The sequence below is a fragment of the Perissodus microlepis genome, chromosome 5, assembly GCF_051167445.1.
Source record: "Perissodus microlepis isolate ML-2025 ecotype Zambia chromosome 5, ASM5116744v1, whole genome shotgun sequence".
Taxonomy (NCBI): Eukaryota; Metazoa; Chordata; class Actinopteri; order Cichliformes; family Cichlidae; genus Perissodus; species Perissodus microlepis.
The window spans coordinates 19,175,819-19,202,308 of NC_140465.1; the positions used below are offsets into that span (position 1 = coordinate 19,175,819).

The 26,490-nt window shown below is 39.4% G+C and overlaps 3 protein-coding genes across 11 annotated transcripts in view; 1 reads left to right on the top strand and 2 right to left on the bottom strand.

Annotated features, from left to right (window-relative positions):
- LOC146387161 (voltage-dependent calcium channel subunit alpha-2/delta-3-like) overlaps positions 1 to 9,884 on the bottom strand; it is a 34,745-nt gene extending 24,861 nt beyond the window's left edge. Inside the window, exons 1-5 of the mRNA XM_084928545.1 lie at positions 9,630 to 9,884; positions 8,076 to 8,157; positions 6,278 to 6,496; positions 4,725 to 4,841; positions 2,901 to 2,960 (exon numbers count right to left, since the gene is read on the bottom strand). Of these exons, the coding sequence (XP_084784671.1) occupies positions 2,901 to 2,960; positions 4,725 to 4,841; positions 6,278 to 6,496; positions 8,076 to 8,157; positions 9,630 to 9,754 (603 nt within the window). The 5' untranslated portion in view covers positions 9,755 to 9,884. The remainder of the gene's footprint in view (positions 1 to 2,900; positions 2,961 to 4,724; positions 4,842 to 6,277; positions 6,497 to 8,075; positions 8,158 to 9,629) is intronic.
- A 5,577-nt stretch (positions 9,885 to 15,461) lies between these two features.
- LOC146387162 (parapinopsin-like) lies at positions 15,462 to 17,858 on the top strand. Its single transcript, XM_084928558.1, has 4 exons — positions 15,462 to 15,870; positions 15,982 to 16,310; positions 16,728 to 16,970; positions 17,651 to 17,858. The coding sequence occupies exons 1-4, from the start codon at positions 15,540 to 15,542 to the stop codon at positions 17,759 to 17,761; spliced, it is 1,014 nt and encodes a 337-aa protein (XP_084784684.1). The 5' UTR covers positions 15,462 to 15,539; the 3' UTR covers positions 17,762 to 17,858.
- Positions 17,859 to 17,937: 79 nt separating this feature from the next.
- cacna1da (calcium channel, voltage-dependent, L type, alpha 1D subunit, a) overlaps positions 17,938 to 26,490 on the bottom strand; it is a 62,138-nt gene continuing 53,585 nt past the window's right edge. For 8 of the 9 annotated variants that reach the window (XM_084928554.1, XM_084928552.1, XM_084928549.1 and 5 more), the window contains 8 exons: positions 25,727 to 25,843; positions 24,922 to 25,313; positions 23,847 to 23,873; positions 23,067 to 23,195; positions 22,813 to 22,952; positions 21,886 to 21,992; positions 21,322 to 21,639; positions 17,938 to 21,155 (listed from right to left, as the gene is read on the bottom strand). In XM_084928554.1, the coding sequence (XP_084784680.1) occupies positions 20,850 to 21,155; positions 21,322 to 21,639; positions 21,886 to 21,992; positions 22,813 to 22,952; positions 23,067 to 23,195; positions 23,847 to 23,873; positions 24,922 to 25,313; positions 25,727 to 25,843 (1,536 nt within the window). In that variant the 3' untranslated portion in view covers positions 17,938 to 20,849. The remainder of the gene's footprint in view (positions 21,156 to 21,321; positions 21,640 to 21,885; positions 21,993 to 22,812; positions 22,953 to 23,066; positions 23,196 to 23,846; positions 23,874 to 24,921; positions 25,314 to 25,726; positions 25,844 to 26,490) is intronic. The other variant, XM_084928547.1, reaches the window with a different exon arrangement.

Here is a 26,490-nt window from a genome sequence, read left to right on the forward strand (position 1 = left end):
CTGGATGTGCAAACAAGGACTATGAGTAGAAAGTAAAACCCAACAATTTTTCTGTCCTGTCCTTCACTTCCTGCTGCTGCAACAGAAAGACTACCTCATCCCGTGTGAGCAGCCTCTCTGTGGCCTCTAGTCCTCATTGTCTGCACTAAGAAAGAGAGCGTGAGAGATGGGGGAGGCAGGGAGGGAGGTGAGATGGGTGATGGACTCTCAACCATCCCTCCTAGGAAGAGGGGGAGCAAGCGGGCATCGCCATCAAGCAGCCTCTGACAGCTCATACCACGCCTGAGCAGCTCTCTGACGAGCTGTGGTGGTGGTGGGGCGGGAAGAGGCGGGACGGCTGTGGAAGAGGAGAGAAACGTGCACCCTCAGCAGAATTGAGTGCTGTAGAGAGGCACGTTAACCACCAGGGTTATTACTGTAGAGCAGGCCATGGGACACTGCAGCTCTCCGAGACGGCCCGCTGACTCTTACACCACTGCAGTTAGCTGTAGGCCTTACTGCAGAGATCTGCCCTCCATTACAAACAGCTAGGCCTTACTGTATAAGCAGGCTCGACAGCTGCAGCTATCAGGTCTCACTAAACGTTGCTGGATTTAACAGCCCTTAATGTTCACACTACTCTTATCATATCGAAGTTAAAACTTGTTAGTTTCAAAGCTTTTGCTTTGTGTGATGTGATGAGTCAGATTGTTCATGGGGGAAGTGCTGCTTACAACATGACGTTAAACAGTGAAACACTGTGATAAATTAATTTATAGTAAGTATTTATAGTATAGCATCTTTAAAGATAAACATCACAAAATGGTTCACAATGAAATACCAGAACAGAAAAACAAAAGTATTACTAGCATAATTGTATATGAGTGTGATTATACAAACTTAAATCTTTGTGGTGTCTATAAAGACCTTTGTTCTTGTTGTTGTTTAAATGAAGTGATTCAGATTCAAACATAGTTTTTTAAACCAATGTTAAAACATCTGAAGTAGAAATAAAGGAATTTTCACAAAGCCTTAAAAGTATTTTTAAAAACATGCACAAAGTCAGACTTTATGTTGTTTCAATGTTAAAGAAATTTAGAGCCTGTATGAAACAATTTTATTGCTGTGTCTTGTTATGCATTTGTATTAGGAGACGAAATAATTCTAAAGGAATGATCTTATGAACAACAACTTTATATTGCTCATATTTTAATATTTAATACTTTCTTTTAGGCCTACTGAAAGGAACACTGACACCCCCCCAAAAAAGAAACTAAATAAAGCTCTACTGTGCAAATGTTTCGTTTACACCATCAGACTGGATCCACACACCCTTGAATTGCACTCAGGTCAGCACAAAACATCCGAGTGTCCTGAGACAAAGCAGCTGAGATAAGAGCAGCCAGCTTATCTCACTGTGGTCAGTGAAATGGTGCGTGAAAAATGTGTGGTGTCAGAGGAGGCGAGGTTGGCTGAATGATGCCAAGAGGAGTACTATAATGACATCACATCATTACCGCAGGTGGATATTGAATTTTCCTTATTATTTTTTATGGCCTTTAAGCTGAAATGGCTGTGTGATAGGCCTGTGTGATAACTGTCAAGGGCTTGGATGAGAACTGTTGTTATCTAAGAGTGTGCAACAATTTATGTGTACCAATGCAGCCATGGGAGGATCACGAAAAACTGAAAAATAAAAAACAAAAAAATTAAATAAGATCTTTAGATATTTCAGGAAATAATGTTTTTGACAAAAATATAAAGAATGTAATATTTGTGTTTCTTTGAAGGAACTCATAAATACATAAATGCATAAAATATATAGTTTGGTTTGTGGATTATTGCTTTGAGTCTGATAAATCTTCACATTTCCTACAGATCTTATTTCTTAAATATAAAATAGAGGAGGTTGGGGGTGTTTAAGTATAAGCCAAACCGTTTCAAATAGATTAAAGACAAAAATACTTCTTCTTTATTTCACGGTCATATATTTCTTTTAAGGTAGCATCTCTCCCTCTTGTCCCTCTTGTTCTGTGGATGTGAACAGCAAAGAAATGGACAGGAGAACAAGGTGACAGAATGTATTCATATGATGTAAATGCTTCTATTAACTGTAAAGTGCTCCAGTTATTTCAGTGTTTTGTTGCTCGAGTGGTTTTCCAATCTACAGCCATGGAAGTGAAACAATGCGCCACGCAAAAGAGTTTCATTTATCTCTGTCCAGTGGACGGAGAGAGAGCGAGGGAGAGCGGTAACAAACGCCAGAAATACTGCATTCCCTCTGCAGAGACCAGGGAAGCTCTCAGCGCGCACTGGAAATCCGCAATGAGAGCCGCTAAATAATGTCCCCAACAAAGCCCGGGCGCATGAGCAGATCCTGTGAAGTATAATTAAATTTAGAATGACTTGTCTCCCTTCCCTTTTCTTTCTGGTTAACCTACAGACCGCCCTCTAATAGACTACCTTACCTGAGGGGGAAAATTGGTGGTACTACAAAATATAATACCATGCACAACAACCCGAAGCCCATAATTGTGCTCGCAGAGGGTGAGATAGATCTTAATCTCCACTGTGTTCTAGTTAGTGTTAATTACAGTATGTAAAAGCTTAAAGGCTCTGCAGCCTACATTAAAAAAAAAAAAAAAAAACATGGTTATGAGTTATGGCAGTATTGGCGCCGCAGCCTTCACTGTGTGAGGCTTGACTTATCAAAGAAACATTATGTATCAAACCGCTGGCAGGACGTCAGAGTGAAGGGCGCTGCCAACGCAATTAAAGACTTTTAGGGCCTATTACCCTTCTCTCACCTTGCAGCCGCTCCTCCCCTCACCAACTAAAAGATGATTCATCGTGATCTATGACAGTGACACGCCACTTTAAAAAAATCACATCTTTTCTTTCCTTTTCTTTTGCAGCCTCACCTGCAGGTCGGGATTTTCCTCATGCTGATGATGCGCTTCTTCGGCCGCCTCCACGAGTCGCTGAGAGGAGAGAAGTGTTGCTTAATAAGAGCAAAACTTAAAAAAAATGCATGTTTAAAATATACAAACTCTTCCGTTCATACATGGTGACTGTACAGAAACTGTTAAGACACTGCGTAAAACTTGGCGTAGCTTCGAGACTTCCACAAATTTCCCCCGAGGCGTTAACACTTTGCTGCTTTTTTTTTTTTTCTGTTTCTCAGACTTGCTGTTTGGACATTGCTCTGCTCCTCAATAATTTCCAAAGCGCAACGAATGACATTTCACCAAAGAGGAACGTGATCGAGGACCGTAGCACTGCTTTAAATTAAATCTTAGAATGAAATCGGCAGCATGTGAAGATTTCTGTCAGCGCTCTCCAGAACTTACGAAAATGATATGTTCTCAAAATTCAGTCGATTAATTCTTGACTGTCCTCGCAGCATTTTAAAGGGGAAAATGTACATAAAATATAGGCAACTGCTGCAGAGAGCAGGAGCGGAATGATTGATGGAGGCAGGTTGGAACGGGATTTTGATGCCTTTCACCAAAGCAGAGCTAACTTCTGGAATAGATTGATTCAGAGAAATATGCTTGACTCCGGGTTTCCCGGGAAACCGCAGGTAAGCAGGTAATTAACATCTGTCACGCGTGTCAAAACAAACTGCTATATAAACACAACTGCGGCTTTTTCCGCCGACTCCTGAGGATAAATTCAATTGACCCCAAAGCGAGTTTTAGTGGTGTCAGCAGTTGTCGAATAAAAGCAGCAGGAAATAGGTTAAATCTATTTTTTTTTTTTTTTTTTTTTTTTTTTTTGTGGTAGGCTTGTGTATGAATGTCTTTTTTTCACCCTTAACACTTGAGAACAGCGTCGATTTTCAATTTGGAGCAAATCGACGACGCAGTCAGACTGAGATAAACCTGAGACTGATTTTGTTTTTGCACATGTCCGTTTATTTATATATTTAATGTGTATTATTCAGCCGCACTTCAAACTGATTCCAGCCGGGTTTTTTTTTTATTAAATTAAATCTGTGTATCCGGTGTCATTTGTGGCCCGAGTTGCCATGAATTATCGCGCACATGGGACAAGGCGCAGGGAGATAAACGTTATCATTTCCCAGCAGTTCGTGCGAGGCGTAGCATTAAAATGGTTACAAGCTCCTGTGCGCTGAGGTCGCAGACAGGCTGCTGCTGTGAGGCTTGACTTCACCTCAGGCCCAGACTGTAACAGACTACATTCACGACTACACTTCAGATCCACGTAATCTCTCAAAGTTTCTCAGATCGGTGACTACTCTTTGTATTTTCTTCCTGGTATTCACGAACTTACGTATTATTGTTACCAAAAAAAAAAAAATAATGCACATAAAAAAAGGAAAGCCAGCAAAAGTCATTGTGGTCACTGTTACTGAGGATAACTCCTGCAAATTTTCATACTCCCTTTATGAGAAACAAAATAAGCATAAATTGTTGACTTGATCAGACTCCAGACTGTCTTTCAAAGCTAAACTCTCACTGACACAGTTAGAGCTGCTTTTAGTTGTCAGGTGCGTCAGAAAACATTAAACATTGAAGCTCAAGTTAAGTAAATGAGAAGGGAAGAATTTGAAAAAGAAAAAAAAAACTTATTTCAGCAAAAAAAAAAAAAAAAAAAAAGGAAAGGAAAAAGACTGATTTCACCCCTAACCCATACATGCCCTTACCCTGACAAATTGAAATGAATATATTGTACCGTAAATGTATTTTTCTGATAAATAAAAATTCAGTAACACGGCCTACCCTTGTTGCTTCGGCTTTTCTCCGGAACATTTCCTCCATCTTCACAGCCAAGTTCTTGACCACTTTCATACCATCAATCTCTTCCACTCTGACTGACTTTTCAAATTCTTTATATTTCTGAAAATAACCAGAAGAATCATAAAGTGTGGCGCTGACAGGGGCAACAGCTGTGTGTCCTGTAACATGGAGAGCATAGTTTAAACGTAATGAGATCTCAAGACTGATTAACCCATTCCTTAGATCTTACTCAGCATGACAGGGAAAGAAACAGATAATTAACATCTTCTGTGTGTATATTTGTGTGCATATTTAAGCCTTATTGTTTCACTGTATCCACTATAGAAATGAGTAAATTGTTAAACAAGGTTTAAAAGCTTTCACAGGTTGGCTGACGGGCTGCATGCAGCTAGTCTCAGGTGAACATAAAATCCATGCTGGGACACAGAATGACTGATGGTCTTTATCTGGTCTCAGTTACTGGCTGCACATGCCGCATCTTCCTCGCTGATTGGCTGGAGAAGGCCATGTTGGGTGGCCGGGGAGGGGGTGGAGCTGGATCTGAAGGCTATGCATGGTAAGAGGGTAATTGAAATGGAGTCAAAGCACAGAAGAAAGATAATAACGTGTCAAGCTTGGGCGACTCTGGGTAATGAACTACACCTCACATAATGCTGATTCTGCTGGATGCACAGGACCTCCAGTGATACAGAACAAAGCCCGTCACAGCTTGAAGGAATATAGCATTACATAATCCCACACCTGCCTGCCACACACACACACACACATACACACACACATGCCAAGTAAAAACAAAAAGCTTGATCCTCCCACACTCTCCAGTCAGCCACTTCATGCACACATCCAGCAATCTTATCTAAAAATAAACACAAGCCACTAAAGGCTCGTAGCACGTCCAACATTACATGTTACGGGGACAGGATATACAAAAAACACACACAAACCAGTACATGAGGCGACAAATTACCTACTGAAAGGAAGAGTGTGGACTTGCAGTGGAGCAGAACAGTTCATTTCACGCCTGTCCTCCTCGCCCCAGCACCCTGAGTCCCCAGTCCCACCCCAGACCCCCACCTTCCTACCTCCCACCCCTCCAAGTCATCAAGTGGAGGTTAAGCCCCATCCATCAAAAACACTCATCACTATTATTGATTAGAGTAATGACCAATGCTTGAGTGCTGGGAGCCGGAAGAGCCAGTCTTTTCCCCCTTCTTTGTGAAATCGGGTAAATCACCATAAAAAGCATCTAATGATCAGCCTTAATGACCAGCCCCTAACGACCCGTCAGTTCCCTCACAGCTCACTGCTTTGTGCTGACTGGTTCAGCACAGCTCTCTCCAGATATGCCTCCATGAACCGCAACATAAGCAAAGTGCTTACATACAGACAAAGAAAAAAAGTATATTTGCAGGGCATCATGAAAAAGTCTTTTTTGTTCCAATTTGATAAAAAAAAAAAAAATAGAAGGGGAGCTTTATATATGGCTGTGTTTCACTTTCAACTACACATCTGAGCTTAAATTCAAAAGAAGTCACCTCAGAACAAGAAGATCCTAGGCTGGGACCCTGAAGACGTCTTCTAATTGCAGTTTGAACACTCTCTCCATGTTTGCGTGGACTTCCTCTGGGAAGTCCGCCTTCTTCCCACCCTCCAAGACAGGCGGGATTCTTAATCCTGCTGCTGCCCTTGACTGAGGTGGTGCCCTCAGAGCTGGAGTTGACACCTGGACGTGGCGCTGTGATTGCCCACAGCTCCTAAAATAGCAATGTGGATAAATGCATTAGTATTAGCAAGAGTCATGCACAGATTCATGTACTTAACAAGAGGAAAGTAAAGGTTATAAACAGCAGACCGGGAAGATGACAGTGTTCTAACAACAAAAATGGAAACACTGTAATACAGTCCTCTATGCCAGTTTTGTAATTAAAGCCTCATATAAATTTAAAGATTTCCCTATTTTTATTGCCACACATATGAAAGGATAACTCGAATATGACACCACCACAAAGAACAGCTCCACGATACAGTGAAAAAGAACCTGAATATTTAACTGTAGCTATACAGCACTGGCGACCTTCTGCACTGCACCGCATTACATCACACTTAAGTGAGAAGGTCAGGAGAAGGAGTATGCACACTCAAAAACTTACTCAGTAAAAGTTGCTTTTCAGTTTAGAGACACGCAGCATGCTTACAGCATTCATCTATTCAAGCTAAGCTGAAATTGCTTGTACAACCTTTCAACATACAACGTTTTTTTTTAACTTTTTTCACTTCAAAATTAGATGATTCAGCAGTTTGAAGTTAGACTAAATACGTGGGAGAATCTATAAGATTTCCAGAGACACAGCCATTAAAACACAGAATGTCCACTTTGACTTGTTAGCAGCAATAAAACATTTAACCTGATGAAACACATATTAAAGCTGACGAAGTGACTGCATGTTATTTTCCCAAACGTTGGGATTCATAACCGTCACCCTAACATTCATGCAGGGTCTTTACCTTACATCATAAAGCACTTGGTGACTGTTGTAATTTGGTGCTTTGTAAATACAATTGAAAAACCCTCACTTGGGTTACTGCAAATAATTTGGTGTTTTTTTCTTTTAAATCTTTTTACCTGAACCCTGTAAAAAAAAAAAATAATTCGAAGTCTTTGCACACAGTGCTATAAGCCCGCACAGCTATTCTCTATTCATGCACAGCTCCTACAGCTGTTTGCTTTGCAGTCCCTGGTTTGGTCACTTTTAAGGGAAACCTGCAGTTTACCATTCATCCCGAATGAACACTGACCACCTTTTTACACCTCAGGCCTGTGACTACAGCGCACACCTCTGCCATCATGTGGTCAGAAAGTTAAATCTACTGCATTGGACCGTCGCTCATTCTCCTGAGGTTTCACTTGTTCATCTTGTCACTCCCCTACACCCTCTATCAAACTCCACCACACTTATTTAATTTGTCCCCTTGTCACAATCATATCCAAAGGTTGAAACTCTTGACTCCAGAGAGTTAACTGGAGACATGAGATGAGAGAGGAATCAGAGCCATGGTTAATGGGCCGTATCATGAACAAATACACACACACACACACACACACACACACAAATGTGTGCATGCACACAAAAACACATGCACACACATATACACAGAGTGCTCTACCAAGCACACCTGAGTCTCCTCCAGAATAACGCATCAGCATTCAGCTGAGACACGGAAATGTCTCTGCAGTCATTAGATAGCACTACAGCATACAATGGATGTAACTGCATGGCATTCAGACAAAGGAAAACTCCATCCATGTTAAAAAAGAACATAAAGGAAATCTACCTTTTGCAGTAGCTGGGAACCAGAATATTTAGCAGATATTGATTTAATTTCTCCCCCAAATGCAGAGGCCCAAAGCTTTACGCTAAGAAAAAAGACAGAAAACGACATGGCAATTTATCCAACAGTTCTCTACATAAAAGAGAAGAAGCAAAATTTAACAAGAAAAGACAATAGAGTAGAGAGTATTTTGAGTATTTAAAATGTGAAATCCTTTTGATCTATCATTTTTAAGCTTCCTTTATGAAATAATCAGTGAGATTATTGCAGCAGATTATCATAAACCTTCAATTTCCTGATAAAAGTTTATAATCTAATGATCTAAACTACAGTTATTGAACCTTCTTATATTAAACTGTAAATAACGTCTACGTGGCATCAAAATTTTGCACTGTGAATATTAAATTAACATCATTTCAGCTGACTAACTTGCCTATTTATTCCTAAATGGGAAGTAGATTTATTTAATGATATGCTAATTTTAAAAAGCCCATGAAACACTGAATACATGTTTCAAAAATAATGTGTTGTGGGTCAACTGTCTCCATGTGCAAAACAAACTTTGGTAAAAAGATCATCCTTCTAGCGCTTCCCAAATGGTTTCTCAAATATCCAAAGGGGGAGATTTTTTTTTCCTTTGCACAGTTTTTATTTGTTTTCAAAATCTGTCCATTTCACATTAAATTGCACCTTAAATGAACTTGCTAGGAGAAAAAAAAGTATTTTTTAAATATTTTACAGATACATACACAGCACTAACTTCCATATAAGTGAGCGTTAACTGCAGTGGAAACTAGATTTATTTACATCTTACACTTTATTTTAGATTTTACAGTCTTTGATTTAGACATTTTCAGAACAAATGAAGCTTGGTAAAAACTTATTTAATTAAATTATACAGCATTGAAATAGGTGTCTACAATCTGCTACAAATAGGCCTACAAATAGTTATAACAAAGAAAATGTAAATCACTTGCAGCTAAACAGTTATGTGGGCATTAAATTACTAGATTACACTTGTATAGGACTGGGTGGGGATTCCAGCTATAACACTTCACACTTATGTGTGTTATTATAATGAAGACTGTGTCTTCTTTATTGCAACTCTTAAAAAATAAAATGATAAAAATTTCCCTGTAAGAAAAAGATGCTGTAGTCCATCATATTAAAATGTCTTGTTTTATGAAAAATGAATAGGAGCTTCATGCTTACATTTATATAGTATATAAATGTAATAACAGCAAATGCAGGTATAAGTGTATATAAATAGGTAGCATTCACTGCAAAGAACGTTTAGGTCTACTTCTGCAATTTAGTTTCCAGATATATCTAAATTCCTCAACCTTATTTTAATTTTTACAACATTTTTTGACATACATCCAAGAGACAAGCGGCATTTTATGAGATGCAAAATACGTTTGTTACTAGATACATTCATTTAAATCTAGAACATAATGCATGATTTGAAACGCGGACGTTGTGGTAGTTTAATTATCTGTAAGTCACAAATCGACACGTTCAATGCGAATCAAAGTTGCACAGCAGTTTCTCACTCACACTGACAGAGGGATCCCTTGCTGGGACCCTACCACCTCTACCACATTCAAGCCGACGAAGATCCAGAGCAGAAGAAAGCTGGTGCTGCACACGTGGGAGAACAGGATCCTCCAGTTTCCCTCCATCTCCAACTCTCTTTATAAAATGTGGGTACAGTAAAATCCAGTCCCGGCACCGTGCTGGACCGCTCGACCCCGGTGCACCTTCTCAAACCCGCGCTTCTGCCAGCACGTATCCTACTGTACACTGCTGTGTGGACGAGAGAGAGAGCGAGAGAGAGAGAGAGAGAGAGAGAGAGAGAGAGAGTATTACACTCCAGCTTGTCTCTCCAACCTCTCTGCTCCATTGCCTTATCTGAAAATGGGGGGAAAGCCCTTACTCGGCTCTCCGGTGCAGGAATCGCGATTTCTGTGTGTGAGAAAGCCTGAAAAGCTCGGAGAGGCAGGAGATCACTTATATCTAGCAAGACTTCATGCGTTTTCATTTCCATCTCAGCAGAGCAGCACACAGGTGTATGAGACTCTGAGCTGCAGGAGGGGGGAAAAGCACAGTGCTGTACTTCTGTACTTGTCTTCTGTCAGGTCGAAGGAAACTGGCACTGAATTGTCCTAAAGTTGTAGCATTAACGCTGACGCAGCAGTATAACTGTACACCGTGCTGCCTCCAGTGTCCAATCTTTTGCCGGTATAAAGGTAATCAGGTGGTGCAAAACGTACTTTCTCTTTTTAAACACATATAAATGGTTAAATATGAATTCTGCTTGGCGTTTGAAGGGGGCATTGTTCACATAAATTGTGGCTCTGCGGGTAATAATGAGACTGCAGATGTGATGAAAGCTTCCGCACTGGCAGCACAACAAAGGAAGAAGAAAACATTCAGTTATTTGGTTTAGCGAAGATGCGGGTAGTCAACCAGAATGAAAGAGAAGAAACACTAATGGGTAACCGTGGAGGGGGGAAAAGAAGCTCGTCTATGATTGGATGAAATCCTGCCGAATGAATCAATCATGGTCACTCAGTGGCAACTTTATTTTAAAAACGTCAATCCCGCGAATTATTTGGGGAGTTGTGAATAAGCTCCTCTCTTGTGGAAACAGTGAAGGTGCAACTAAATGGCTTGCAATAAAAGTGTTGGATTGTGCGCAGTTTTCACTCTCTGGTATTCAGTCAGGCCGAAAGATGTCCCCATCGTCCTGCACCTTAAAGGCTGATTAGGAGGCGATAATGATGTCAAGGCAGCAGGCGGGTTGATGCAGCACGCCTCCCCTCCACCATCCCCCCCCCCCCTCCGGTGCCACCATCACCTCACCGGGAATCCTGTTTCGACTTGAAGCTTTTATTAGTTTAGTAATTGCATCATACATCAAAGTTGTGAGGAGCCTCTGCTGCCTGCGACGTGTCGATAAGGCGCCCGCATGTTGGATGACGGACAGTATCATCCAATGTCTTCTCTCTGACCGCCCGCTCTGTTCAGCGGCTCCCAGAAAGCTTTAATTAAGTAAATAAAAGCAACTCGCTCTTATTATCCTTAAGGTCCTTTGCTTTTATCGAGCTAGTTCAAGACGCTTACTGTAGCTCAAGGTGTGCTGTCCTTGTGCAAGCAGTGGCATGGTTTGAGGTTTTCATGTATTAGGATACAGAGTTCATTGACTACATTTCTTATGATCTCCACCCACAGAATGCAGCTTGGGTATATTTCAATATATCTTGTTCTCGTTGCTGCAGTGTTTTATGTAAAGCAGCCTATAGAGAACCCGAGTTATTCCAGGGTCTCTTTTTAAGAATAAATCTGTGTTTTCAGGTAAAATTTATTTACTGATCTGTAAATTTTACTGCCCCTATCAGCTGAAAGTAGAGTCTGATTAGCTTAAGTCATAATTCAGCTAATCAGGTGCTGAGTTTGATTTACAGCAGCATGAGATAAAATATGATCAATTGAGGTTTGTCTAAGCAACTCTGGTTTATAGTGTATCAGAAAAAAACGTGATTCTAGGGGAAAGCAATCTATTTCCTTGATCATTCTCTGATCCCTGAGTTCCTCCTGAACTCCAGCTTGATTTCTTTTACTTCCAGCCTCCATTGGTCCTCATGGACCCTTTGGTCCCACCCCAGAAAACGTTCCCCAAAAGACAGACTTCCAAGCAGTAAAAAGTAGTCAAGGTGTAGTCATAATAATATTGTGAGTGGGATGGATTTGGTCCATGCCCTTTGACCTCTGTTGTCATGCTATGGATCTATGTTGCCTGATATCTGAACAAGTTGCCTAAATGCAGGCTTGTTTTGTTGTTGTTGTTTTTTTCAAAACAGACTTAGTTTAGTTTAGTTTAGTTTAGTTTAGTTTAGTTTAGAATGGCTTGAACTTGATTCTTCTGTAGTTGAAAAGACCCTGAAGTATTTGTGCTTTGTTGACCTCTTGGATTACTGTCTGGGCTCTTCTGAAGTCTGTTCATTTACTGTCCAGCCTTGACCTAAAGGTATGCCTGAGACTACATGCTTGTTAGGGCAGTTGGTGTTTATATGCATTACTTTAGGTAGGTGTGTAAATGTTGAACTGGGCTGAATGATAACCATTAAGAAAGTAATGGTTGAGACACCATCATGAATGGGAAAAACAGAGGGCTGCAAACACTGAATACACTCAAGAACAAAAAGGCCAGGTTAGACTCTGTAAAAAAAATAAATAAAAAAAAACATCTAAAATAATCCTCAAGTCCACAATTCTGTTTGGAGATATGATACCATGATTGACTGGCACCAGAAAGATGGGAAGAGAAAATTAAGGAGAAGGAGAGAATCAGCTATCTAAAGCATGCCAAATATCTGATGAACATGATGGAGACCATGTTATCACACAGGCATGTACGGCTACCAGTGGAACCAAGCTATTAGTGTTTGTTGATGATGTGACTTGAGATACAAGTACAGAGGCTGAAGTGTACAGGCCTATACTCTGTTTAGATTCAGCCAAATAATGTTAAACAGACCAGACAGCACTTGGATAGTGTGTTTCTTAAGACAAAAAAATGGGATGTTCTTTATTAGCAAAGTAAGTCACCTGATCTCAGCTGCTTGTTATCTCAGATAACAAGCAGCAACTAAACGTGGCTGCAGTAAAGATCTGGCAAAGCATCTCAAGAGAGGAAACACAGCAACTGACATCAAAGTATTAAAATCAAATATTACAAATATTATCTTTGAAATTAAGTTAGATCATCAAATTACCGTTGTGCCTCTGAAAATGAACATACAGTAAATGGTTAACTGAAAGCAGTGTGAGTATCTGTATTTACTGTCCTCAACTAAAAGTAAATATTTCCAAATTTATTTCGCAGAATTTATGATATATATTATATATTGTACATTGTTTTGTTAAACACAGATCTACCCACCAAAGTCATGTTATACCATGCATAAATACAATATTACATGCAAGCTAAATAACAGCTGTTAATTTTACTGTGTGCATACTTTATTAGCAGGGTAACAATAGCATCAAGGTAAAAACAGAAAAGTCAGAAAAGTCAAACAAGGGCACTGAAGGAACATGGAGTGAGGAGTAGTGACACAGTAACACACAGTTGCACAAAGTGCTCTCTAGTTACATAAGTAAGATTAGTACAATAGCTTTCCTAAGAGCTGTCAACAACGTCACAGTCTTTATGAGCAGATCGTTTTACCCAGGAGATGTTCTGGATGTGTTCAAATCTGTCAAAAATATTTTGGGGAAGTAATTTGGAACAACAACATTTCAATATCAAAGTGCTTTCAGTGATCTGAAAACAGTTTTAACATTCTCATAAAGGTATGAAAAGTAAAGTCTTCCTGGATGAGACAATTTCCAAGAATTCAAGTAAATGTTAACCGACGACAGTAAGGCCTCTGATAGTGGGATGGACTTCTTTTTTTACCATTTAGGTAAGATTTTGTTTCAAAATGAAAGAGAAGTCTATCATCTGAATTAAAAAAAGAAAAAAAAATCTTTTCATCAGTGCTCTGGAACCCACGACCCAAACAGTTGTAATCTGTGTCTTGACTTGATTGAAAATAAGCCTCTTAAAAGGTTAAACATCGGACACCTCTTAGCATGTTCTCTTGATAATCTTGAGGATTAACCTTACCTTGCAACCCCAGCAGCTGCAGATAACTTAATTCAGGCCACTTCCAATGGTCATTCAGTCTTATGTATTCAGTAAAGGCCATGACTGAGTGAACTGTTCTGGCTGGCTGTGCCATATGTTATTAAGTCTAATATATAAATACGGATCACATTTTATCATCAAGAATCGGTTATGTTTTTTCTTTACTTTTTAATCACTGCTGTGAATTTGTGTAACACATTAATTAGTAATCCAGCTAGCAGTGAAATAGTAATATAATGGTAATATTACACTTGTAACATGTTGTTATAAATAAATATAGATCAAATAAAAATATTTATTTTTACTTGATGATTAGGTTCAATCCGAACCTTTGCACCTGTTAAAGTGTTTTCATCTTGTTGTTGTTTGTCTGAGTTCTGGTTTTAGGTGGAACTTTAATACAGAGTTATTAATAGCACATCACTGTAATCCTGAGTCCAAACAGCCCGTTACATGAGTTTGTAGCTAAAACGTAACCGGTTACTTCATCGCTTGTTTAATCGAATCTCTCTTTAAGAACTAGTCTTAAGCCAGCCTTCAGAATAAACTTTGTTGCACACAGAGAGACAAAATTGTTCACATCAAACTAATTCCACATAATATAATTAATGCAATGATATATTTACCATTGTCATTATCCTACACAACAAGCACTTCATGGCTTTGTCACCCTGAAGTAAATATTTTATTCATATAGACTATAAAAATACTCAATATATATGTTTTGCTTTCTGACAGAAATCTGTTATTAGTAATATAGTTTCAAAATTAAGTTTGTTGAAGACATTTGTATGCCCACATTCAAGAGAAAAATATTTTAAATCCTCGGACCATTTTGTATAACCCTTCCTTCCCCAACTCACTCAAATCCTAAAGGTAAAACTACTCCTGAAGAAAAAAAGGATAATTGAATCACATTTGAACTAATTTGTTACACTATTATTGTCATTTTATTGATCTGAAAAATAATTTCCAAGAAAGATGATCATGTTTCTTACGCTGCTGTATTCAAAATTAGCAACTTAGAGAGTTTAATTATGCCTATGCTTTTTCTATACAGAGCAGTACCACTAAAAGATGCATATTTGAAAAAGTTACAGTTTGATTTTTTTTTTAATATATGTCCTCATCTCATTGTGTCATAATGATCATAATTCTGGATTTATGTCAATCACTAATCAATGTCTCACTTGCAGTTTAAACTCAGCAAATGTTCTGTTTATGAGGGTGGGGAAACCTGCAGTCAGCTGAGACAAAAGAAGTCACTAGGATGAGTGAGAAAATGTTTCTCCCACAGAAAACGCAATGTCTAGATGAACAGAATCAACTTTTTGGGGCACGCAGTCTTAATTACAGTAGTTAGCACATGTTGTGAAACACCTCTCTCTAAGCATTTCACAGACAACTAAATCAGCAGTCTGATTTAGTTGTCCTCTGTGAGAGGGAGCAGTCACAAATAATTTTATATATCATAAAAATTATTGTTATTTTTGTTGTATTGTCTTGTTTTTCTTCTGTACTTGCTCAGTGGGTTGAGCCCAGCAACAAGCACTGCCTGTTTAAATCCTTTTACAATTAAGAAAAGGGTGGGGGATCAAGGACCATCATTTTGGAGGTATTACTCTTTGGTAAGTCCAGATCTGGAGGATTTATTCTTAGACTCGAGTCGTCTAATCTCCACTGTCACACTCGAGTAGTGAGATATTGAACTCTGAGCACCTCCAGGGAAGAAAAGACGACCATACCACTTTTTTAAATATAGTTTTGCATCCATGCAGCACTCTGGATCTTTGCAAAATGCTTCTTTTTACCTGGGTCCGCAGGGGGAACCCTCTCTTCCACGGGCTGGCTTCATCATTCTGTCCATCATTATGGCCATTTTTACTGGTCCAGCCATCATCCTCAACACTACAGTGATTATTGTGTCCCTCATGTACAAGCAGCTGAGGCAGCCGCTCAACTATGCTCTAATGAACATGGCTGTGGCTGATCTGGGCACAGCCATGACCGGAGGAGTGCTTTCTGTGGTCAACAACGCCCAAGGGTACTTTTCCCTGGGCAGAACAGGCTGTGTGATGGAAGGTTTTGCTGTGTCCTTGTTTGGTAAGTTCAAAGAATACCACATGGAGTACAGTGTCATTAAAAGTACTTTCACCTCCACTAGTGTCTGTGAAAATTCAAATTTTATTTTATTTACTTATTCATTTATTTTAGGTATCACATCTCTGTGCACCGTTGCTCTGATCGCAGTGGAGAGGATGTTTGTGGTGTGTAAGCCACTGGGACAAATTACCTTCCAAAAGAAGCATGCAGTTGGAGGTATTATATTATCTTGGCTGTGGTCCCTGACATGGAACCTGCCTCCGTTGTTTGGATGGGGAAGGTATGAGTTGGAGGGTGTTGGGACATCCTGTGCGCCAGACTGGCACAACAGAGACCCTCAAAATGTCTCCTACATCGTGGCTTACTTTGCGGTGTGCTTTGCTGTTCCTTTTGCCATCATCCTGGTATCCTACACCAAGCTAATGTGGACATTACACCAGGTGAGCTATTATAGATCAGCGTTGAAAAAATAACACGCATACTTTTAAGTTATGGTGTTAAAGTCATCTGCGGGATTTGTAGCGAAATGGAAGTATGTGTTTGAATTTACATTATAGCTCTGATCACTAGTAAAATCTCTTATTTTTAAATTTATCATATTTAACTGACAGCTTTAGGCTACACATACTATTCACAATAAAGACAATATACTATAAGAAGTGTGTAAACTTTATGATACAGTGTTTTATTTTTCTGCTTTTTAAAGGTTAAATCAGTTCTTACCAGCTTTTTTAAAATTCTAATCCTGTTCAGTAAAGTGTTTAGTGTCCAACTGGGGCTTCTTGTCACTTTCCAGTTCAGTCTTGAATCTTACTGCAGAGATGTTTCCTCTCTATCAGTAACACACCATTTTACAGGTATCAAAGATGGCTTGTGTGGAAGGTGGCGCAGTGGCTAAAGGGGAGATGAAGGTGGCGTCTATGGTGATCCTGATGGTCCTGACATTTCTGATCAGCTGGATGCCGTATGCCACCCTGGCCATGCTTGTGGTGTACAACCCAGATGTGAAGATTCATCCTCTGGTGGGCACAGTGCCTGTTTATCTGGCCAAGAGCAGCACTGTGTACAATCCCATCATCTATATCTACCTCAATAAGCAGGTAATAATTGTATTCAGCCAAATATGGTAAACACATTGAGGGGAACTAGTGAATCAACTCCTTTTTTCGTCACATCAGCACCACCCAGTGGGGATAAAATGTATTACACAGCTATTCAGGAAATACAGGAATAAATACACTGTTTCTGTTGGTATTATATAACTTACAGATTAGATATATTTTACTTGAATATTCCAGTTTTAATGAGAAAATTTTAAATTTGTCTACAGTAAATAAACCATTTCATCTCAGTTTAAAACGAGCAAAGGGTTTAGAGTCTATTTTGTTTGTTTTTAATTTTATAGTTACCTTCACATATGATCAATTCTCCCATAAAGCCAGTAAAATATATTTTAGTTAATAGACACACAGGAGGGGTTGTGGTTACAGACATGTATGTTTTTCTTAAATGCATATTTATCTGCTTACAAAAGCCTTATGACATGTTTATACTCTCTTTTCAAAGCATATGTGTAGGGTTGGCAATGAGTTACATTTTGAAAGTTATTTTTATTTGGTCACACTTGAATATCACTGTTAGAGCGTTTGTTTTGTTGTATATGATATAACCTATAATCTAGAAGCTTATTTAATGTACGTAGTTTCTGCTGTATATGCTGATAAATCAGAAATGTTATCATTGACTTACAATAATAGACTGTGATATATGTTTCCTTTAGTTCCGTAAATACGCTGTACCCTTCCTGATGTGCGGGAAAGAGCCACGGGAGGATGATGATGCATCGGAGGCGACAACAACTGTGGAGATAAACAAAGTGTCTCCTTCCTGAAATGTGCAAATGCAACAGCTACCCTGAAACATGCTTGTAAAAATTCATTTTGCAGACGTCTTCTGTCACATTACACAAACGTCAGCGAAGTTATGCGTTTGAATTATTTGTTTTTATTTGCGAGGCGACACTCACAGCAACTGTCTGTCTGCTAAAAAGTGTAGAATGCAAAGAGATTAGAACAGCATTTCAGCATAAGTTTATTCAATGATGATCAATAGAAAATAAAATATCAGTATCGATTCAAAGAAAATCAAGGCCAAAATAAAATAAAAAAAAAAATACAAAAAATGTATTGATACAAAACCTAGAGGGTTATAGTAAAGCATTTGCTACTAAGAGAAAAGATGTTTACTCAATAAAAACATTAAGGAGCAGATATCAAGACTTTCAAGTAGAGAACATTACCATGGGTCTTTCCATATTGTACATATATTACATTATCTTCTATTTTAATACAGCTTTCTGAACATTAATAGTAGTAATAGTAATTATAATCATAACAAGATGAAGAAAACTAATAGAAACGTTCAAATCAACATGTGTTTCTCTGTAAACTGGTACTTGATCATTTTATTTTATTTTTTCTCCTACCTGCAAAACAGAGGAACAGTGCACCTTGAAAAATGTTTTTAATACTCTTTCATTCCCAGCATTATGAGGTGAGGTGTAAATGACAAATATAGATTCCACTAAACCATACACACAGTCACAAAAAGTACAAAATTGTCTCACCTTAATACACAAATCTGTTTAGAAAAAGGAGAAACAAAAAGCACTATACAGTTACTTGTGCAAAGACAAACAGCTATGTGCTAATATTTAAATACCATTGGTAGACTGAACCAAATCATTATATTCTTTTTTTCTTTTTTCAGGAATCCCTGACATGAGGTAAAAGTAAGTTCTTTTAATCTTTAGTTTAACACAACTTTTAAAAGTGTTTACAAAATAATGCATATCTTCAGTTCATCAGTACTGTAATTGCTACGAATAGTACAATGTGCCTTTTATGTGCATTGGTCCTTTTTATGACAGTTATCAACAAAAGGACTACAACACATTTTTTTTTTTTTACTCACAAACAATTCAAAGAGCCCTTTCAATGTGCACACAAAATGGAAAACCTACATTTTCATGACAGTATTCGGTTGAATTAGAGTACAGTATGCACTCGCCTACAACAACAGGTCACATTAACCCTTAAACGCTCTATGGTAACGCCTGAAATAGCCCACCTCAATTTATTTAGTCCAGTATCTTTATGCGAGAGAAAAACGGATGATGAATGATTAAAAGATATTTTGTTGCCTTGTGTTTTTAAACTTGTGGGCTCCAGCTACTCCTTTATTTTAACATACCCAGCGTGGGGTTTGCCATTCATTTTCATACAGTCACACTAAAATCCACGTTCAGCCCTAGTTAATCTCAATGAATCCACTGTGGGATACTGGGACAAACAGATAAGCTGTGACAATGATATGTCTTCACCAATGCCTAACGAGGTATACTATACGCAGGAACCAGGGAGGCTGAGAAAGAAAGGTTGGGGGTGTGGGGGTTAGTATTGCTTTGCCTCTCTGCAGCATCCTGACACCAGGACACCCTCAGTACTTTCACCTAGAACACATGTTGGGGCTGTTTCCGGCCCTTGGATGTGTGCATGTGTCTTCTGCCACCTAAGCCCTCTCCACATACAGCATGAAGGCTAAGATGTGATAGCTAAGATTCGGTACAAAGGTCTAACGAAACCCTGCCATGACCAACAAAGAGTGAAATTCCCAGCATGAGCTTTGAAAGTGTTAATTTATCCCTGTTATTACCATCTATCAGTTTTCGTTCTTTCAGCAGCAAAAAGGCATTTCAGTAGGGGCTGACAAAAACCTAGGTTTGACTCCGAAGCCAACTAAAAGAAGCAGCATTGTTAATGCACTATGCATTTTAAAATACTGTGCACAAAATATGCAAACAAATGTGTTCGTCACATCTGTGAGAAATTTCAGCACTGGATCCTTGAGGCTTGCCTTCTAAAAATGCTCCATTGTCGGTTTGATGAAGTAACAAGTGTACTCCTATGCTAAGAAAACAAAGCATATCTTGTGCGGTAGTGTCGCCACATAAGCAGAACCTCTAAAGAATGCTGTCGTTATAGGCAAAATAAAAGGTGCATATTGGCAAAAAAAAAAAAAAAGAAGAAGCAAATAAATATCCGAACAGTTTACCTAATAAAATAATGCAAGTCTGCTTTTATAGTTTAACATGAGTCACAAGGGTCCATATTGCTGATCTTTTAAATGATACATAATTACAAAATATAGAATATCTCTTTACAAAGTTTCTTTTGTTATATAATACAATTTACAGCATATCAACTATGAAATATTAATCAGGCTATTCTAAAGTGTTAAAATAACCTGCCTGCTAGTGCATTTATCACAAATGCTTTAGTTGCTTGAAAAGTACATATCTCAAGTTGAATGATGCTATAAGTAGGACTGTTAGTTCCTGCATAATCTGGTGCAACTCAGCTCTCTATCTCACTATTTCACTCAGCTCTAGCAATCTTTAAACGATCTGCGCTAACGACGAAGGGGTCGAGTTATTCTAAAAACTATGTGAGGAGATATGCCTTTCTATGCTTGCATTGAAAACTTGCATGATATGCCAAACCTTAAAAAAGTGACTGAGGTAATGACATCGAACATCTGATTGTCATCACCCTTAGAGACCCACCCTCTAGAGCATCTCACACCTTTGCCAGTTGGTCCATCTCTTTCACTGGCATCAGCGTTATTGTCTTTGACTGGCTGCAGGCAGAACCTGTATATTACCATCAGGTCAAAGCCTTTGGAAGGAAGATCCAGTCTGTCCCTCTGTGCTCAACAGGAATGGTAACTGGCTCTGTGCTGTGACCTCCACGGCTGGCAGGTGGAGAACAATTAAACGAACAAGACTTGTGTGTCTCTCATCCCTATGCCTTTTCTCTTCATGTTAAAGGCACTTCTTTGGGTCAGAGCCAACAGATGCATTTCTTTTAAATTTTCGCAAATCTATAAGGGTCCTAATGTGCAGAATCCTCCAGCCTCTGCTATAAAGTTGTGATGCAGATCATCTCGTCTGCCAGGTCCTCCTCGTAAGGACCTCTGGGTTCTGTCTCTGGCTCTTCATCGCTGTAGCTGGCTGCAGTGTCCGGCAGTTCATAATCCCTTGGAGTCAGAAGGGGAAACACATTTACCCCATTGATACCCGGGGACATTCCTCCATTCAGCAGGTGGCTGGCTGCACTCTCCATCTCATCTATCGTCATCTCACATGCATCTGCTATCTCGTGCTTTGTGGCAGCGACAAACTTGGGATCCTTGGCATATCTCCCAAGTCCTTCTGATATCAAAACCTGTTCGGAAGAATTTGAAGAAAAATATCTCAGTGTGGATTTTTTTAGGACTGTGTTTTGTGTTTTGTTCAGATGCCACAATAAATCTGAAAATGTGCTTGTGAGATCAAAGCCCAGGTCATGCAAAATTTCCAGTAACTATTCCACCAAACAGCCTTAAACTCACCGCTTCCACAAGGCTTGTTGCGCTGCCTCTTTTCTGGTGGTACTGGTTATGGTACTCCGGAGGAACCTGCAGGTGCACAGGTGAGTACGTTCTCTGGGAGAACTCGGGATCGTCTGTGTACCAGGAGCTCTTGCGCACAGACACTTGGCTACCAACAACACTCTCCCTGTGTGGGTGTTCCACACGTATGAGAGGGGTGTAGTATGGTGACTGGTCTTTACTGGCCGGTGTGGCAGGGGGTGTGGCCCAAGAACGGGTGGAGCGGGTTGGGGATAGGCGATGGGCTCTGCTAGAGTCCAGCCCTGCTACGGCCATAACCTGATGGGTGAAGAAGGAGGATTTTGACGGTGGAACACAAAAGTGACTTGAAGTATAATTAAACTGTGCCACCCACTTGGGAAGCAGTTCTGTTTGCTGCTATTTCATAGCTGTGTAGTATCTCGATTCAACAGTTTTCTGTGATATTTAGCAATTAATTTAAGAAAGCTGATGCAATCTGCAACTTACTAACAAATGTCACTCCACCCAAGGCCAAAAATGTAACTTAAAGAATGTCTGTGTTACCTGGTGCTGCATAAGGTGCAGTGGTAGAGCAGTACGCTGATGTGGAAGCTCATCATGGCTACTTTGTCTGCGCAGACACTCAAAGTTGAAGGATGGCCTTCTATTACCTGAATTAATCCCGAGTAGAGCAGTGAGCATTAACTTAGAAACAATGAGAGAAATTCAAACATACGAGCAATACAATACAATAAAACAAACAAAAAGCAAAGTTTGTGTACATGTACAACCTTTAAAAGAAAACTATAGCTTTGTGAGGTTTGTCCACAAGCACACAAAAAAAACCCCACACAGCTATTTTATGTTGCTCATCTATTAAAATCACCTTAACTGGATAGATGATTAACATTTGCCACTTTAATAATTTCAGATATTCAGAAAATCTGTGCTCTGATCAATGTACTAATGTACAATGTAATAACAAGCTATGAAGAAATGAAAAGCAAAGAGGGGTGTGCCACACGTAAAAGCTTTCTACAATATTTAACATTGACACATGGCACCAGGTCAAGGAGGACGACAATCACAGGCTGTTTTTATAGGATGAACAATTTTAATATTTTAGCCACCTTACTTTTTTGGAACCAGAGCCCACATGAAAGGGAAGGATCTGACCAAAAATCAAGGACACTATTACTGTAGCGACAATCACACAATAAAAATACCCTAAAGCATACCCTTCTTTCCTGTCTGCTTACTCTATATCAAACCATAACTGACTAAATGAACATCAGGCTGTGTTAAATAAAGTCATTACTGAGAGTGTAGACTGATTGAGAAAGATTTTTTTGAGCATAATGCTTATTTTTCTAATTGACTCATTTTTGCCCCCTACTGGCCATTAGAAAGAATGCATTCAAATATCAGCCTCCACTTTCAGAGAAGAAAGCCACGTCTATCTTTTATATATAAATGATGGTCATAATATACCTTGAGGTGTTGCAGGAAGCAATCTTCTCTTTGGTGACCTCCGTGAGTCGCGGTAGAGAGGCTGCTCATCATCATCGTAGTAATTGTCAGGATGATGGTAGCCTTTGGGAGTCTCATACTCCGTGTCGCTGTTCTGATACCTGGTGAACATTACATTATGGGATCCATTATCCAAAACACCTTTGGAATAAATTTCTAGCCAAGTCAGAATGAAATTGCAACTGCAAACTGCAAAACTGTGAAAAGACTGTTACCTGTCCCCTGACAGCATACTGTCATCTTCATAAAACTCCTCCCCGCTGTAATACTCCCCGGAGAAATGGTCTTCATCAAACTCCTCCTCCCTTCGGATGGTGGGATGGCGACCATCCCCTCTGTGGGACCTGTGAAAGAGCCAGGGCAGAGGGGTTAGAGCGTGCACACTGTTACTGTCGTTATGGGTGTTACTGGTATACTGCCATGCACTGCCATGCAGACACAAGCCTACAGGGGGCAGCAATTCAAGAGACCACCCTTTTACAGCCAAACCAAGACAAACAGAAGTCGTGGGTTATCTCTGCCATGTAAACACCCCATCCACTTTGACATTCACAACTTTAATTAAAACATCTCTTTCTAGTAAGTCATGACGTTAACTATGTGCAGTGTTGCGGGAAATGTGCACTAAACAGAAGAAGTGGACACAAGTAGTGATTTTCAATCACTTCATTTCAAACATTCTCATACACTCCCCTGTCTTCAAGCATCTGGGTAGTCCTTTAAAGCAAGCGCATCACTTTTACACATGCATTAAGCAGGGCTGCTCTCAGCACAATGCTGGCCACTCACATTCATTTCTCTATTATTTATCCAACAATGCATAAACACAACTGTGCCATAACAACTAGGAAAGCAAAATGACTGGCCAGCATGTAATGTGAAACACTGACTTAGCAAGGATGCAACAATTTCCAAAACCAAGTCAAAATGAAACAAAAGTCCTTCTTTTGCTGTTGAGACACATTGCTGGAACCAAACCTAGAAAAACAACATACCTAACATAGGTCTCATAGTAGCGCCTTCTGTCCAAGAAAGCACAGGGATGGTCAAGAGAAAGAATTTAGTTAGGAAGGAGAAAGGGAGAAGGAGAGAACACAGGAAACTGGGTGAAGAAAGTGTGACATATATATCATACAGTATATGAAGCATATACAGCATTCTCATATATATGTACGAGGAGAACAGAGAGTGACGGCGATGACTCCACTGTCGGTTGACAATTCCATTATCTATCTTTAAGATAAGAAACAATCTGAGAATCATTTCTTTTTCATAAAGAGGAAGCAATGAAATTGTCCCCCAAACTTCTTGGGCACCAAGGAAAAACAGGCCCAATACTGGAGAATGTAGTTTAAACAGAAGATGGGAAATCAGAAGAAAAATGTGCTACTGGTCACAAATTAAGTGTCAGTACAAGAGTAGGCTTATGATGCATGGTGGAATGAATTTTCCAGTAGAGGCTAATGTAATGGAAAAGTCTGATAAGAATCTGCCTGTGGAAAAACACTTTTGTAGCAGTATTGTCCACCGATGTCTGACAACAGCAAGCACTCACACAGTGAATAACCACAGTGATGTTTTTAAAAATAAATCCTCTTATGTGTTGTTATACACCATAAGAAGTCTCTTCGTGACTATCACTGGGCAGAAATGAAGACAAGGGCACCTCTTAATATGTGTTAGTGCTATATGTTCTTCCATAATTATCAAATTCATTGTAACATACACTTATAATTACATTCATACAAAGGTGGTATCTGACTTTTCTGCAAAGATTTTCTTACAGATGAGAATAGTTCAGACAGTATTGAAATTCCTGCTGCAACAGTCCATGTTGAGCACGTCTTGATGTGACGTAATATTTTACATGTTTAGTCCACATGTAATTGCAACATTTGACGCGTAATGGGAGTAAGTACACACCACCAAATAAAATGTGCCAGAGACAGAGGGTACAACAACAGGGTGTGAATGGAGCTTCAGGTTTATATAAATTTATATAAATCCACTTTCACTCTATATTGTTTGATCTAATTCTGCAACATGACATAATGATCACTGTGTGGATACCTTTGACCCTGGGGTGTCCGTGGCTTGTCGTAATCATAATAGGAGCTGCGTAGACCTGGATAGCCATTTGGGGGTGCGTGTTCGTAGTAGCGATGGTGTCCTCCGTTGGGCAGACTGGACACGTTGGCATTGTTGAGGTTTATGTTGGTAGATTTGGGAGACTTTCCGTAGGAGTTGTGGTGGCGGTGGTGATGATGGTGGTGGTGGTGATGATGGTGGTTGGGATGGGACATTGCATTGGCTCTAGACAGGCGTCCTACTGGCTGCTCCATGTGGGCATAGTGAGGTGGAGGCTGCACTTGCAGAGGGCGCTGAGTGGCATTGGTTTGATGCCCATTGGATCGCCGATGACCACCATTCATGAGATGGTTACCAAAGAGTCCACCATTACGCTGTGAAGGAACACTCACAGTAAAACCACCAGCATTTCTCCTTCTTACAAGACAAATGCTATTGATGTTAAGTCTGAGGGCTGATATTGTTTAAGAAAAATATATGTGCAAAAGTAAGTTAGGAAGCTGGTACATGGCATGATGTGCGAGCAAAACAAAACACTGTTTAGATTGTTGGAACTGAAATGGAGAAGAAACATAATAAAGCAAAATGAACTCATTAGAAGAAAAAAAAAACTTACATATTGCAGATATAAAATCTGAAGCTAATGCTTCTGCTACAGATTTAGCTGCTAAATGCTTCCTACTCCATTTCCATCTACAGCTAGCTTTTTCATATGTACTTTTCCATGAACAAGAATTAATATTTACAAGCACAAACATTTCCCTTTGTGTAAATTTGAATCAGTTACCCTATAAATTTCCTCGTCTTCCTCTGGAATAAAGTCTATTAGTTCGTCATCCTGCAGATCACATGATATCGCCCGGCGAATTTCAGGCCCAATATCATGCAGCGTACGAAGGCCAGCCTGGAACCATGACAACAACAAGGCTAAGAGCTATGGTTGTGACCTTCATCTTAAAACTCACAGTGCGAACTCTGACATCATACAGGCACAACCACCACACATACTGAACATACACGCACCTGTGCTGTACAACACCTGACACTTACAGTACTTTCAGACTGTGAGAGATGAGAACACAGAGACAGGCAGATGTGCTCTCCTGAATGTAGCCTTCGGTAGATTCCAGATATGCTTCTGTCACATACTGGGAATACTTTGAGTACTGCAGAAAGTAATTTAATATGAATAAAAAAAATGTGATTCATGGCTATTTCTTGAGTTAATTATAGAAAAATGTATGTTCAATCACCCATATGTTGTGTTTAGTATTCAATTTTCATTGCAATGATTGCAATTTGTCAAATAAAACTTGACAGAAAGAGAAATCAACAACTCAAAGAATTTGATTGCTGCAGTTGCCTTCCTATCACCAAGAACGGGAGATTATGTTGACTGTGTGGTGCCTAAAATGACTGGATTCCAATTTCTTAAACATCTTATTAATTTGGAAAAAGAGAGCAATTTACATTTCAGGTGAAAGCATTGCATGTAATTATATAATTGATTCGTTTTACTTTAATATTTATTTATCTTCATATTTATTCTGC

Excerpts from the sequence above, each read along its gene's own strand:
- LOC146387162 (XM_084928558.1), top strand. The coding sequence starts at position 15,540 with ATGCAGCACTCTGGATCTTTGCAAAATGCTTCTTTTTACCTGGGTCCG. Across the intron at positions 15,871-15,981 it reads TTTTGCTGTGTCCTTGTTTG|GTATCACATCTCTGTGCACC; the intron begins GTAAGTTCAAAG and ends CATTTATTTTAG. Across the intron at positions 16,971-17,650 it reads ATATCTACCTCAATAAGCAG|TTCCGTAAATACGCTGTACC; the intron begins GTAATAATTGTA and ends TGTTTCCTTTAG.